The sequence below is a fragment of the Cydia splendana genome, chromosome 13, assembly GCF_910591565.1.
Source record: "Cydia splendana chromosome 13, ilCydSple1.2, whole genome shotgun sequence".
In the NCBI taxonomy this organism is placed as follows: Eukaryota; Metazoa; Arthropoda; class Insecta; order Lepidoptera; family Tortricidae; genus Cydia; species Cydia splendana.
The window spans coordinates 9,078,801-9,095,438 of record NC_085972.1 but is presented as its reverse complement, the minus strand read 5'-3'; the positions used below and the strand labels follow the sequence as shown (position 1 = coordinate 9,095,438).

General features: G+C 37.4%; 2 protein-coding genes across 3 annotated transcripts in view; both read right to left on the bottom strand.

The window, feature by feature from the left end:
* Positions 1 to 16,434, bottom strand: part of LOC134796048 (transmembrane protein 47) — a 42,396-nt gene extending 25,962 nt beyond the window's left edge. Inside the window, exons 1-2 of one of the 2 annotated variants that reach the window (XM_063767979.1) lie at positions 16,278 to 16,434; positions 14,808 to 14,867 (exon numbers count right to left, since the gene is read on the bottom strand). In XM_063767979.1, the coding sequence (XP_063624049.1) occupies positions 14,808 to 14,858 (51 nt within the window). In that variant the 5' untranslated portion in view covers positions 14,859 to 14,867; positions 16,278 to 16,434. Of the gene's footprint in view, positions 1 to 5,936; positions 6,212 to 14,807; positions 14,868 to 16,277 lie in introns of those variants that run through there. The other variant, XM_063767978.1, reaches the window with a different exon arrangement.
* LOC134795993 (uncharacterized) lies at positions 13,202 to 14,115 on the bottom strand. Its single transcript, XM_063767892.1, has one exon. The coding sequence runs from the start codon at positions 14,074 to 14,076 to the stop codon at positions 13,369 to 13,371; it is 708 nt and encodes a 235-aa protein (XP_063623962.1). The 5' UTR covers positions 14,077 to 14,115; the 3' UTR covers positions 13,202 to 13,368.
* Positions 16,435 to 16,638: the final 204 nt, after the last annotated feature.

Below are 16,638 nucleotides of genomic sequence, written 5' to 3'. Positions count from 1 at the left end.
GATCGATACATGTATTTATTTGAAGCCTCTAACATCAATCAAATCTATTTCAACATCAAAAGATTCAAAAGCTTGCCTAATATCCAATATCCGCTTTGTAATTGGACCTGCGAAACAAATTGGATCATGTGTACCAAAACATAGAGGGCCGAAACAAAGTAAAATTATACACAGTAGTCCCTCTCTCCTATAATAGTTTTAAGGATAATTGCCATACCCTACCAGGGTGCCATGCGATCCTTTTCCATTGTAACATATATTGTATTGTACCTTGGTTGGCAATAAACTATACTATACTATACCTACAGGTTACGTCCTGAGGTACTACTTTGGTGTTTTCCGTTGGTTAATTTTCTTGAATAACTTCTGCACTTTTAATCCTAAAATTATGAAAAAAATACTTGTGATTCTCACAATGAGCTCTTTTATTTGATATGTAACACGATATAATATGTACTTTGAAAAACTTTATTTTTAATTTTTCTCATTTATCCCCCAAAAGTCGCCTCATGTTTAAAATTTATTAAATTTGTTTACGTTACATGTCCGTCTTTGGGTCACAAACTTACATAATGTCTACCAAATTTCAACTTAATTGGTCCAGTAGTTTCGGAGAAAAAAGGCTGTGACAAACATACATACGCACGAGTAATCCTATAAGGGTTCCGTTTTTTCCTTTTGACATACGGAACCCTAAAAAATGACTGAGCCGCGCGCAAATAACAAAATATGATGAAACACGCTACAGTGGCAGTTAAGAGACGAGCTGTCATATATTGCATCCAAGGTTTGAACGTGGAACGTGAATATTTGAATATAAGTCTTACTGCCTTTATTCTTTATACTGTTTGACCTTTAGATCGATCGGCTTCACATGAAAGCGAAAATTAGACGTACTTTGGGGCTGTCCATAAATTACGTCATCGATTTTTGACGATTATCGACCCCCCCCCCTAACATCATCCAAAAATCATGCTTCGAATGACCCCGTTTCCTCCTACGTCATGCTACCATCATCCGATGTCCAGACCCCCCCCCCCTAATTTGAAATGACGTAATTTATGAATAGCCCCTTTTATGTTTTTTTACAAACCAAATATTTATATGCTGATGCTGACGGTTTGATGTATCCATTAGAAGAACTACACATTTATTAAACCTTATGTTGTGCTTTGAGGCAATACCGAACATCGAACGACTTTGATGAATATAGAATAGAAACTAATATTAATGACAGTGATATATGACATACCTATTAAGTCTATTATATATTGATCACCGGGCATTTAAATTTTTTTTCTTTTCAGAATAAACAAGCTACATGCCGAAGCACCTGACTTACTATTGTATAAAAACAGTAGGTAGTATGTATATCATAGCACCAATAATAATAATCCCTACAAAAAGTAGGTAGACACTCTGCCGACATACAATAAAGATTCGGCCACTCGGAACTTCAAAGAGTACTTCAGAATAAACAAGCTACATTCCAAAGCACCTGACTTACTATTGTATAAAAACAGTAGGTAGTATGTATATCATAGCACTAATAATAATAATCCCTACAAAAAGTAGGTAGACACTCTGCCGACATACAATAAAGATTCGGCCACTCGGAACTTCAAAGAGTACCTACGAGCCCCGATGCATATGTTTTCGTCTAGTCAGACCATTTTTTGAGGTTCTCGCGTTTGTACAAAAATAATGTTTTAGTTTAAAAATCACTATTATTTAATGCTTATACTAATGTAGTTTAATTTTATATGGGAATATTCTACAATAACTAATTCCAAATACAAGAAATACCGTTTGTACTGAAAGAAAAAAATAACGATTTTTTATTTTTCGGGTAGGGATATAACAGATGTGAAAAGGGCTATTACTAGGGAAAGCAACACGGCTCTGCCAATGTACTGTAAATTTTGTTTCGAGCCCATGCATGCAGCAGTGCTGGTAGGAGAGGACAATATGATTTGGACAACGTTTTTGAAAAGTACATTTTTTCAGCAAGAAAAGTCTCATGCAATTTTATTATACGATCAAAATAAACTAGATTAAACATTTCTATTATGGTTCCCATTACTGGGTCATTTCATATTCATGTGTAAAATTTATTAGAATAAACAAAATTGTTGTGTGGAACTAGACGAACTAATTTGCCTCGGGGCTAGTATGTACCATTCTGTTTTTGACAGTCCAAAAAATGAAACTGATTTGACATGTCCCGAAGAGTCAAGAGTCCCGATTAAGACTAACAAGCCAAGGAAAGAAACATAAGTACATATTGCAAATACACAATAGAAGTACTAAAGAATAGAGATCACAATAGATAAAACAACACAAAGCCAGAAATAAACAAAGCTTCTTCATGAAGCTTGGAAAAATCCAATTCCGCCTCAGCCATAGCCGCAGTGGCTTGAAACAGTTGAAACAATGTCAGGAGTTATACTACAATCGCTTTTGAAGTGAAGGAAGGAGAGTCGAACCTTCAGAAAAGCCTAGAGCAGTATTGACTGTAGGTACTCCGCGATATGGGATAGGTACTTAGGTGCTTACATGACACAGTTATTTTTCATTTGATAGATGTCTAATAACGATTTGAATTTTACGTAGAAAGCTTTGAATTTTTGTGGGCCCACCACAAAAATTCAAATTTTTCTACGTCGAGCGCGATCATCGCTTTTAGTTTTCCGCATAGCTAATAAGACCGTTTTTCGTTTATGTGTGGCTGCTACTAAAGCATTTAATGGAGTTGGCAAGGACTAAAGCATTTAAAAAACTCAAATGAGTTTTACGATGTGCACTTTAAACTAAAAAGTCTAGCCAAATATGCTGAGTGATGAGTTGGAATCCTTTTTCAAATCTTAACTCAATCACTTCAATCTAAACATGAGCGATTAAAACGGTTGCTATTCAGGCTTCCTGAATTTAGTGATAGATTTACGAACCATGAATTTTACCATCATAAAACTTGTAAAGTCGTCTCTACAGAAGGCCTCTGTAGAGACGACTTTGCAATGACTTTATCACGTTTCAAAACTACGATGTTAACATAACATGAGCAACTCAATTGCGTCCTAATTGGTTTCATGCTTGTAACACTCGATTCCAACAAATCTCGTTGCTCCAGGTTTCGAGGTCACACCTAAAACAGACTCGAATGATCATTCGACTCAAGCTGACAGCGCAATGGGAATACTCGGCCTGCACTTCTCTAAGGCGGCAACCGCAGCATTAAATTCAAGTTAGTGCGCTCTAAATCTCAGTAAATAATAGCGAGTACATTTGGGTCACACTACCCAGGAACACAAAGGTAAGTCGGAATAGGCACAAACTCCAACGGTAAGCTACCCTCGGGAAACTTTCTTGTATTGCAACTTCCTACAATGACATGCTCGCCGCCGTAATCCCAGACATGTGGAATGCTAGATGTCGCAAATGTACCTGCTAGTAAGAGAACATGGAACAATTACATTTTCCAACCCTTGAACAAAAAAAATTCTTATGTTAGAGCCTACTGAACTGACTGAACAATGAACATGGCTGTTTGCACCTACTGAGCTGGCAATTATAGAAAAATCATATGCAATATCACAAGCACAAGGCCCTACATCTGCTCAGTGACGTCATATATGGAATAGAATTACAAGGTTTTGTACAGTACATGTAACGTATTTTTAATACTTGTCTGTACCCCGTACCAGCTGAACATTCGATATAACAATGTCATTATTTCTCTGCTTCACCTACTTTGCAGACTGACTGTATTTTCCTTTGTAAAAATCACAATAACCGATTCAAGGCGTATATGTATTAACGAAGACGCAGAATGCTATTTCTCGCATGTTACTATTGTTAGTAAAGCCACAGACACCGGTATTAAAAGAGGTAACGTAGGAAATTGAATTCCATGACATTATCAGAACATTTAACAATGAATAAGAATACAAATTAGAATAGAGAACCACTAAAGTTAATTAAGAAGACTGTTGAAAGTAATCCAAGCACCTATCCAAAAATAGCCTTTGTAACCTCATTCTGTCTAAACAAATCAAATAATAATACTTAAGACTAGAGATGCCCCGAATAGTGAATTTGGCCGAATACCGAATATTCGGCCCCTCGTTCGGCCGAATACCGAATATTCGGCGACCGAATATTCGGCATGACATGCGAATATTTTGAGTCACAATTATTATGAATAGTGTTCGCCAACTAAGCACAACGTTTGCTAAGATATATTTTTATGTTGAACAGAATTAATTAATGTAGTTAGAGTCAATCAAATCATGTTAAAAATAAAATATTTTATAATCAAAAAATGCTCATAAACGTGTTTTCGTATTTAACTACTTTCCAAGAATACATTTTATATACAGTGAAACTTGGTTAAGTGGGACCTGGATAAGTGGGAAACCTCTATAGCTGGGACTCATGGTGCGGTCCCGGCACTTTGGCGCTGAATTACCTCTGTTAGTGAGATAAAACAGACCTCTATAACTGAGATTAGTTGTTTCGATTTTATAGTCAAATTTACCTCTATTACTGAGACAGAGAGTGTATTTTACCTCTCTTACTGAGACTATATTTGAAAGATACATTTGCTTCATTGCTTTTTAGAATGTTATAGGAATTGACCTCTGTATCTGAGATAACGTCAATCTATGACCTCTCTAACTTGGACTTTATTGAAGATCTTGGACTTTAGTCTAACCGAAAATTCCGCATTCGGTTAATTGAGTCTAAACGACTTCAAGTTTTATTTAGTTAGTTTGAGTAAGTAGTTAAAACTATCGAAACGAAAAACCAAAAATTTATTTCATTTATTTAAGTTCTAAGACGCAATGAAGTCCGTTTTAAATTTAATTTAACAAAATCCATCCTTTGTAGAAGTAGCATCATTCAAAGTTAATTCGAATAAAAATTTTAACAGACCTAAAAACTATTTAAGGACAAGGATTATTTTACCTTTATTTATTGTTGATGATTACAATTCATACATAATGTTGACAAAATACCTTATTTACCACCTCTATATCTGAAATAACCTCTTTTCTCACCTCTATTAATGGAACACTCTATAAATGAGACAGAAATTTATTTATACCTGGCTAACTGAGACCCTGTTTAAGTGGAAAACCTCTTTAAGTGAGACAAATTTGCTCGTCCCTTGAGATCCCACTTATCCAGGTTTCACTGTACCTAGTTTTTGGTTATTTTTTTTAGGTAATTTTTCTTTTTAGGTAGGTGCAATAGATATTCCGTACTCGGCCGAATAGTAGGCAACATTCGGCCGAATACCGAATATTCGGCAAAGTGGCCGAATAGGCCGAATACCGAATAGTTGCCGAATATTCGTGGCATCTCTACTTAAGACTGCTAAAATCCCGTGTGGTTTACTTACGAGAACTTCCTTTCATCCGTACCTTGTTGAATTAATTACACGACCATTTTAGATCTGATGGCGACTGTGCACTAATTTTACTGTACTCAAATACCTTGTGGTTTGTGGTCAAGCTCCTCGCAGATTAAGACATTTCCCGTCCAACAATAATAATTTTTAAGACTGAAGAAACGCGGTATGCCGACTGAAACCCTCGTTGACTTACTTAATAAAAGAAAATCCATTAAGTGGCTGTTAACGGAACTGAGTAAAGTGGCCCGGCTATAATGCTCGGAGTACCACAAGGCATAATTTTGGCGCCTTTTGTCTTCCATGTGTACCTAAACGTAAGATAGATTTATTGCTGATGATACCGTATTATGTCTAATTTGAAAAATAGAAAACAGTACGACAGCAGCCATACCAATGTGTCAATCAATTGCCAATGACACGTCGAAGGAAGCTAGTGCTAGAATATGTTTCACCGCAAAAAATCTAAGCAGTTCTTAACGCGAAATTGTAATTGCTACGAATGATCAGTTTAGTGTGGCACCTGGGCTATCTGGTTGGCCGGCATCGCTTCTTGGTCCGTCGCGAACTGGGGCGGCGGCGGCAGCACCGGCGGAAGGGCGCGCGGGTTGGAGCGGAGCCCGCCCGGGCCTGCGGCCGCGCGCCCCTGCATGAAGCGCTACCGACCCGCCACTCCGCTACACCCAACAGGTCAGCTCAACACATTACACAACCACTTGCTAATCACAACACTTGGACACAACTGTTCGGGGTTTATGCGTCAATCACAGAAATCAAGCTGATAAATGGATCTATAAATAAGTGTATTGCTACAGACGCCACAGTATGGTCTATCGCGGCGCCCAGCTTAACGCTTCTGATCAAACACTAAATAGCGGTAACAGAGTCTGTGCGGAAAGAGAAGAGTCGTAGAATGTATTCGATCCCATATATTTCACGACTCTCCTCTTTCCAGACAGACTAGTTAAATTAATTTCAAGGATCAGGATGGAAAGGTCTGATATAGCAATGCGATTGAAACAATTTGTAATCGAGTATCGGACAAAGGTAGAGATGGAGACGAGGAAAAAGTAGTGCCTAATATATGCGGCGCATAGTAATTCAGTGATGCCTGTGTAAGGTACCTAATGTTACTTATGTTTGACAAATACGTAATTTATCCCGTAGGGTACGGAATACGGATATCGGATCGGAGTAGCGAGGGATAGCTTATGTTTCACGCTACGGCACCCATGTCTAGCGATTACAGTTAAGCACATATTGGTTCTAAGCTAGTCGCCTTAAGGCATCTGTAATTGCGAGCTTGTGTACAGTTTGCACAAACAATATTGAGCAAAGCGATCATCCTTAAGCAGCATCGGCAGCCGCCATCCAATTACAAATACCTACGTCAAAGTTCTCATATTTACAATTGGACGTAACAATAAGATTGCTGCGAGTTTCAAACAACCCGCCCCAAAACAAGAAAAACATAAGTCGTGTCCAATATATCAAAGCAAAGTTTAGTCTTCTGATCGAATACCCAATAAAGTTATATACTTCTAAATTCAAAGCCATAATTTAGGATTATGCTAAACGAAAGGGACAATAAAGTCCATTAGTATCATCCGTATCACAGCCGAAGTGGCCCACGAAAGCCATTGAGCGATAGAACTTAATTTGTCACTGTCGATTGAGCGAGGCACAACAGAAAAATGCGGCCTGGGTTAAGTAAATCACTGATTGAAAGGTGATTGATGATACCAATAAAAAGAAAGCCCAGGAAGCTTTGAAAACATTGCTAATAGATGTTGACCCCGGTGCAGTCGGTTTTATGTCGACGACCCTTTATTGAAGTTTAATGGTTTGACATTTTTACCAAAGCATTTGATTTCGATCCTTAGTTCTTTCGATATAGATGCGACTTTTTTATTAATTAACTTATTTTGTGTACAAATTACTTCTTTATTCACACACAAGCTATTAATGATCGCGCATTTACTTCAATTATAGTAAGACGATTATAAGTTATACATACAGGTATATAGGTTGTACATTTTCTATCTTCATTTTCCAAATATGTTATGTGAAACCTGTACTTGTTACACGCATTAAAATAAGATATTGTTATTGTTATGCATATTTCTGTTAGATTGAGAATGTTTGCCATGCTAATTATTTTTTATAAGTTATAACGCAATAAATCAGTCCTACAATTAAGTGGAATTTCTTTGCTGGTTAGGCGTAGGTAAATAGGTTTATGGTAGAGCAGAGGTACTGTGATAAACATGCATGTGTACCATATTTTCACCTTATTCCAAAGCCACAGAGTAAAAAAAGTGTGTGAGTTGGACCGTACCATAACTGCATGTACACAGGTTAAATTACTGGCAGCTTAGCCACCCTTTCCGCACGACTTTCCTAGAAATTTAGGTCACAGAAAGGAGCACACGTGTTGTGGGGGAAGGCTGGCCACCGAATGAGGTCGCCCGTGGCGTCACAGCGCCGCAGCGCTGGACAAAAATTACCCTAGCGATACCAATATTGGAATAAAACACGAACGCGCTATGAAAAAATACGAAATGTCGTGACGAAAAGACTTAACGTTGATAGAGTTGCGTTGCCAAAATGTTGTAGGAGCAATATAGGCGTTTTTTTCATGACTATAATTTCAGTTGCGACGAATTGTGTCGTGCTAATGTTTTACTTTGTTTTTTATTTTATTGTTTTTTGTATGTCTGTTAAGCACGCTAGCTTGTAAGGTTGTATTGTATGCTATGTTATGTAAGGTTAACTGGAAGTAATCCCTTATAAAATCTGTTTCGATCTGTTTCGTTTATATATAGATAATATATTTCAATAAAAGAACCATCCGCTCGGTAGTCAGCTCAGCTAAGTAAACAAACGATTTGACTATTCTAAGCGTTCATTTGTTTGAACTGATACAATTAAACGATTTCTTTAAGCAAACTGTTTACATAGCAGCGTTTATGTATGCAGCGCGCTTCCGAACATCCGGACGATGCTCGTACCAACAATATACTTAAACGTCTACATTTGTTCACGTAAAAATTTCTTCGATCGTTGTTGGTCTGGACGATTCGACCTTTTTGGATTAGCATTGATTCAACCGTTGATTATCCTAATAAATTCTGCAAAATTGTAGTGTACAGGTAAATTACTAGTAATTTCTGATAGACATTTGGTTTTTATACATTAATCAAATACTTATTTCAAGTCGCGAGTGTGTCAAGATAGACCAGAGCATCAGCAAACTGCGAGCTGCATGCGGCTGAATCGGGTTACATTTAAGCCACTCTTTAAATACTCTAGTACTTAGTAACCACTTTATTGTACATAACACATAACACAGGTTCATACAAAATATACAAAAGCGAACTTATTTATTAATTTCTTTAAAATTGATTGCACATTAAGTTATAAGTACAAATGGCTTAAGGCATTTTCTACCAGTCAACCACTGTCAACTTATCCCTAATTCCAATTAATATTTGTGGCCCTTTGAAACTTTAGAACCCGGAGACTTTTACTATACCTACTCTGTGTCTTTAGGTATTTAAATAAAAGTAAACAATTTGTACATTTTCGACGTCATGCTCCGTGGAAACCCCACTGTCTGTTATGTGATTTATTGAAACGTAATGCTGATGTACACAATATGTACTGAATTAGTACATACTTCAAAAAAATTGTACCTCAATAGATCGAGAGTACAATTAACTCAATTCGGACTTGCTGTAGAGCATTTCCCCAGCAACCCCAAAATTTAATTAAAGAAATTTCACGTAATTACTTACTTTTTAGCAAATAAGACGCCGAAAAAAATTGTACTGCGGTTTTTAACGTTGAATGAGTTAGCCATGGCTAGTTAAATTACCTAATTGTCGCCAGGACGCAAGCGCCTCCAGTCGACTTCTCAAACGTACGAAACTTTGTATTTTTATATACAATGGGATACACACATTTTATTTATGTTATGAACTTGGTTTCTGATGAGAGTTCTAATATTCCAATAATGTCATGTAGAAAACACGTAGGTACGACTAAAAATAAGTACGTTTATGATCAATGCAACTACACCATTCCTGGCCCCTATTTCACCACACCGACATTTGTCAGTGACATAATATATGTCAAGTGACAATTGTCAAGTGACAGGTGACAAGTGACAATTTCGTAAACTGTTTTTGTATAGAAGTGCTTATAAACATGACAGGCATTTAGTTACAATTGTCCATCTTTAATTTAATGAAAATAATTGTGAAACAAGAGTAGTTTTTATAAGTCGATATATTTGTCAATTTGTCGGTAATTCTTGACATGAAATCGGAGCTGTGTCAGGCTTGGGTGACAATTGTAGTGTTTTCGTTGTTAGTAAACCCCGTTATCAATGTTGCAGTTCATTGAAAATAAACGTTGTCAAAACTCTGTACCCTAAATTCGCCTTAAAGGTACAAATAAAAATCGCTTTAAATCGCTTTTAAATTCTTCTTAACTAGCATGAAATCATAATTCCACTATAAATTGTAATAATATAATTGAGATTAAATTTGATGTATTTATATTTTGTATAAGATAGGGTAGTGATTGCCAATTAGTTATTTGTAATATGCTGACATTTTTACTATATGTATAAAATGCGACAGAATTTTGCACGCCAATCGGCTGAATGTAGACCAGACAAATGGAGACCAGAATTATCACCCTGACATCTTGTAACTATGTACCTACATTCTTGCATTAGATGGGGTTGGGATCTCAATCAATATCATGTTAGTAATGACAACACGGCACATCGAAAGCAATTAACGATCTCTTGTCAAGAATTGACGAATATGTCGACTAGTAAAACAATTAGACAATTGTACCAAAATACCTGTCATGTTTATATGAAGTTCTATACAAAACAAATTACGAAGTTGTTATCTGTCACCTGTCACATGTCAATTGTCACTCGACAAATGTCGGCGTGGTGAAACGGAGGTCTGTCATTTTTTTGACAATTGTCGTACCTGCCAGTGTGGTGAAATGGGGGCCAGAGTTGACAAGAAAATATTGGAACTCTCACCAGAAACCAAGTTCATAACATAAATAAAATGTGTGTATCCCATTGTATATAAAAATTAGAGATGCACCGGATATTCGGTCACTATCCGGTATCCGGCCTTTGCGGCCATTATTTTAATATCCGGCCGGATACCGGATAGTAACAATGCTTGATTTCTCAGTATTCGGCGGCCGGATACCGAATATTTGGCCAATGGGCGGGCCGAATATAACAACTATTCGTTGCATCTCTAATAAAAATACAAAGTTTCGTACGTTTGAGAAGTCGGCTGGAGGCGCTTGCGTCCTGGCGACAATTAGGTAATTTAACTAGCCATGGCTAACTCATTTAACGTTAAAAATCGCAGTACAATTTTTTTCCGCGTCTTATTTGCTAAAAAGTAAGTATTTACGTGAAATTTCTTTAATTAAATTTTGGGGTTGCTGGGGAGATGCTCTACAGCAAGTCCGAATTGAGTTAATTGTATTCTCGATCTATTGAGGTACAATTTTTTTTAAGTATGTACTAATTCAGTACATATTGTGTACATCAGCATTACGTTTCAATAAATCACAAAACAGACAGTGGGGTTTCCACGGAGCATGACGTCATTTTCGGGTAGTTATAACATTTATTGGTTAACCAACCAAATACAAAAGCGCCTGGATCTGTCAGTGAACGACCTGACTTTCACCTACATTATTTTGATCATGTAATGTTTTTATCTACCCTCAACTGGCTTAAGGAGCCATTTGAGGGTATATTTTGTTTACTTTTATTTAAATATCTAAAGATACAGTTACAGACTATAATATAGCATTATTTACAGATCGATTGGCTAAAGCTGACACTGAATTTCTATGCACGTTATTGAACATATTGAATCTACCGCCGGCTCGTAGACATGTACGTGGGAAAGTAATATAACAAATACGAAGAACACGAGAAGAAAGCTTCAGACAGTAAATGACGCGTGGAATGACTGCCGGCGATTATATTTTTGTACGTATAAGCACTGTCTTGGAACGTCCGTCGATGAAAGTGAAATGATGCCGTCTCTCGTGTATCAGTCGTTTCACTTTCTTTGCTTATGAACGCTGTAACTGTATTAACTTTACTGTTCTTTATTGAGGTATCGTCGTAACCTCTGGGCTTATTCGCAATATTAGTATATTTATGCTTTAAAACCGATTGTTTCAAACCGCTACAATACTTGGATGTAACAAAAGTTTTGAGGCACAGTTATATTTTAGAACCTGTGTGGTGTGTGCCCCATAATTTTTAGAGTCAAATTCTGTGGGTATAAATATGTAGCCCCAGTAAGGCCCAGTGATTGTTCATAGACTCACGTAACGGTAAAGTTACCATTGTCAATATTTATTAAGAAAGAGAGGGTAAATAATAATCTGAAATCATCATATTACCTACATCAGAGACGTCTCTTTTTATGCCGTTGTAGTTTTTTCTTTTACCTAAAAAACAGCAATGTCCTCGAGTACCTTATACCTTTAAAATATTTATAGACAAAGAAATAGTGAAACCCTGCTTTACTAGAATCGTTCCAGGAGTCTTAGCAAAGCCAATGTTAAAGTTTTAATTACATTCAAGTTACAACTACATAATTGTTTACTAAGTCAAAAACCGGGTCACGCCTTGAATTAATTAGCGATTGATTTTAGTTAAACGATCAGTGATTGGTAAGATGATTACCGGTTATTTGTATCTAAACTACGTGATTAACGTAAGTGCTCCTAATGGATTAATAAATTAATTAGGTGTATGAAATGCGACTTCATGTAGGTATGTATTTGTTTCAGGATGATGCTAAATTTTAACAAACAAACCAATCAGCATGAATTTGTTCGACTTAAGTCTACAAAACTACAAGAAACTAAGGGGTCATCCATTAATTACGTCACACGAATTTCTAGGTTTTTTTACCCCTCCCCCCCTCCTTGTCACACTTGGTCACATTTGGCAAACCCCTCCCCCCTGGTGTGACGTCACATTTCTTCAACGAAATCGGCAAATATTTATTTAATATTTTATCAAAATATTTTTGACAAAAGAAATATTAGTAATAATATAACCCAAAACTGATTAAGAAATAAAATTAAACGAATAAAAACGATTATCGTTTCAAAACCTTGTTATTTAAATGATAATTGGCGTATAAAATAATAAAAATACATTTTCGGTTACTGATAGTTAAAGTGACGTCACAAAGTTTATGACTCCCCCCTCCCCCTTGTCACAACATGTCACATTTTATTGACCCCCTCCCACCCCCTAAACGTGTGATGTAATTAATGGATGACCCCTAATATTCTGTCGTGAAAATTAAATATTTTAAAGCAAAATCTCTCGTTTCACAAAATAACGAAATCTGATAATAACATCGAACTGTAGATGAAAAAATCCACCAGAAAATTCCGACTTCTGTCGTCAGATTTGCGCATTGGATCGCGTCGGTTCAGTGATTCTACACTCAAATCACCTTTACCACAAAGAGAACTTAACAATAAACGCTACCGTGCAGTTTTCTATGCAGTATGTTTATGACGGGACAGATAAGGAAGGGGTGTCTGGGACTCGGCTTTGTGTGGGTACGCAGGGCGGGTCTCGGTGCTGGGCGGGCGGACCGGGCGACTCGACGCCTGACACGGGACTGCCGCCCGCCCTCGCCGTCGCGGCCCGCGCCCCGCCCGCCCCGAGCCCCACCCGCGCCAACAAAACACAGATTACCGAGACACATTTATTAGCCAAAACGCTACTAAACTTCAATCATGCTACAACACAAACATTGTTTAGCCATAAGCAAAAAGCCATGGTGACAAGTAGTAGCAGCAACTTTTACTGCACACTTTAAATACTGGAAAGCTCCAAGGCGATTTCTATCTTCTGCTCATCAGACCTGGGTAATCTGCAGCCGAGGTGGATGCGACTGTCTTCGCGGCGGACGGCGCGGTCGCCGGGAACACCAGTCTCCTATGGCACGGAGTCGCCGCCGACACTCGGCTCCCGAAGGCAGCTTACACCAACTCCTCGACTCTCTAGCGCCAAAGGTCGTTGTCATTCTATCCCCAGGTTTAGGCATCTCGTATGATATTTTAGGGCTGTCCACAGTCTCTGATCCGGGAGCTATTTTGTACTTCGCACCGGAGAGCGCCTTTTTGAGACCGTTGAACGCTTTTCTAGCTGGATTTTCTTCTTCTTTTCCATCTATAGCGGTTTCTCGGACGGCAGTCAGGCGGCCAGTAGAGTGAGCGACAACGACATCATCCTGTTTACGTTTGAGCAAAAGCCTCATCCTGTCGAGTAAATTCGGCGCGGGTTCGGTATTAGTTCCCACATTGCATACTCGACGTCTGTGTTCGTACTCAACAGGGATTGTGGTTGGCACGTATGGTTGTGGGGGGAGTGTCGAAGCCCGTCGCGCGTAGGGTTCATCTTGGAGATAAGCGACATGTAGAGTGCTGATACTGATGGGCTGCTGCGGTGGAGGCCAGAGCTCCCTTGTCGGAGGTACGGGGGAAGGCCGCTCGCCGAGCATCCGCCTGGCGAACTCCCCAGGTTGCCACAAATAGCTCGCAGTCAAGTTGCCGTGTGTCTGCATCACGCCTCCTAGCTCCACTAACGTCGTTCCCGCGTTACTAATCCAATACTCGGCTTCGCACTTGACGGTTTTCTCGCAGATTGCACACGTAAAAGCCTTTTTAAATTGGATCAAAGAGAGGCAATATTAAATAAATAAGCCCTCGCAACTAATCCATTTGTTATCTAAGTACCTGCTCGCTGCAGTAGCTACTTTAGTGCGCCATGAATAATTCTACGGAGCGTGAGACGTGACATAATAAACTGATAAGGGGAGTAATAAAATACGAAGCGTAGGTAGTTAAATTAATTATGCACTCAAGTAATATTATTCAGAATAATGCCTCTGTTCTACGTTGGTTCTATCATCGTCGTAATATAATAAGCTGCTCATCTAAATACTAGTTAGGCACCTGTACCTAACACAACTGGTAAACATTTTAGTTAATCAGTAATCGAAGTAAACTGGGTTAGTTAATTATTTAGATCAGGTCACAGTTAAATAGAGTTTTCGACTAGTAATATCTGGTATAATAGGGATGTTGACAAATGTTGAATTTCATTCCATAGGGTATCCTGCATAGTCCATAGGGTAAAGATTTTTGAACCGTGATAGATATGGGTCGCACATATGTTTTGTTATATAACTGGAAGTTAGACATGCCAAAAACATAAGTTAATAAACAATAAAAATAAAAAGCCCTGCTTGGACAATGTATTAAGCATTTGTGTAATAATTTATTTATCACTTACCTTGAGTGGTCTAGTGATAGTCACAGTCTCGATCATTGTTGTCGAAGCCATTTTCGTATCCTGTACAATTTGAAAAAAAAATATTTAAAAAAATACTTAGCTGGACGATAGCAAAATCCAGATTATGTTTTTGAGGCGTTATTAACTGATACTCATAAATGTTATAAACTACTGATTGGATTTTAATGACGAGGCTTCTATTTCTTCCTATAATATTAAATCTTTGAACAAAACCAATGACTAATGAAAAACATTGCATAGGTTGTCTTTGTCTCACTCTCTCACTAAGCAAAATGTGAGATGCAAATACACATTGGACAAAGAAATTGGACAGGTGGAATACCACCCTTAAACTATATGTGGGAGTTGTGAGGTATCACCAAATAAGTTTTGATAAATATGAATTTACTTTCATCATTTTAGTAGTCCTACCACAGACAAGACATCCTCCAGATTGAGCATAGTAGCGCTTCCCCCTCTGCCACAAATATATGGTAGTTTTACTCCATTTTCGAGTCAATTAAGTGTCTTTATGTGACTCCCGTGCCTTTTAACGGACCAATCACGGCATGGGACTCGCTCACCTCGTCCCCCGCCCCGCACCCGCAAATAATTGCACTAAGCTCCGTCTAGAGGATTCCTAGTCTATGAGTCCTACACTTTGTATTAAAATTATTCAATACAAAATTGAATATTACTAATATCCTATTCAGGGTCAATAGTTGCATTAATCTACTCATAGACATAGGATATTTTTAGTGTTCCGTACAAAACTTTGTTCACGGAACACTTATTTAAAGTATAAAATCAATAATTACCTGGTGCAAGCATGTGTGTAACTGTGTACCAGCAGCATTAGCAATTTTTTCATAGATAAAAATAATGCAATCAAATTTTTTCATCTAAATATCTTATGGGCTCAAAAAAAAATTACTTGCAAATAATATGCCTTTTACTTTACTTTAGAATAATATTACTCAAATCGTAAATTAACATTTTTTAATATAAACTATCCACTTAATTGCATATATGGTTAACACTGTGATACCAAATTCAAGGTTTCAGTGACCATGACAATGTTTGTTGTGGTAACTGAATAATGGAAATGCATACATTGTTGTTAAACAACACATTGTTAGTAACAATGCTGTAGATTATACAATGTCAATCAATGATGCACACTAATAATTGATGTTGTGTATGCAACAAATGTATTGCAATAGTACATGCACACATTATGATTATGAATCACTTGCTTGCCTTGGCAGATATTCCAAAGGATCAAAATGCAGTATATCCTATATATGGTATAAATAATAGAACTGAGGTGTAATTAATAACAACGGAATACTACTAAATCAAGAGATAAAAATATAGGTCGCTTACAGAAAATACTACGGTTAGTGCAACGCAAATGTAATTATTAACTTTTTATCAAACACTTTAGATCATAGCAAAAAATAAACTCACATCGATTTGCTATTTTAAAACTAGCAATGTAGATTTAACGTAGATATTCACAATATTTGTTTCTTCAAAAAAATGTATCAAACAATACACAAGTCTCGTCTCGCGAGATGCAGCATCCATCCAATCCGAAATCACTTCACTGTCAATCATTAGAGCACAGACAATATAAACAAAGCAGTTTTGCCAACATTCGAAACAAATCATGTAGTCCAAATCAAAGGCTTGTATCAAATGCTTTTTCAACTGCCTTGCACTGATGGTCCGAATCATACAGAAGGATCCCATTACTGCTAATTAAAAAAAATAAGACTACTCGTTAGACATTTTATTTTCTAGATTGTCTATGATCAAAGTTTGGAAA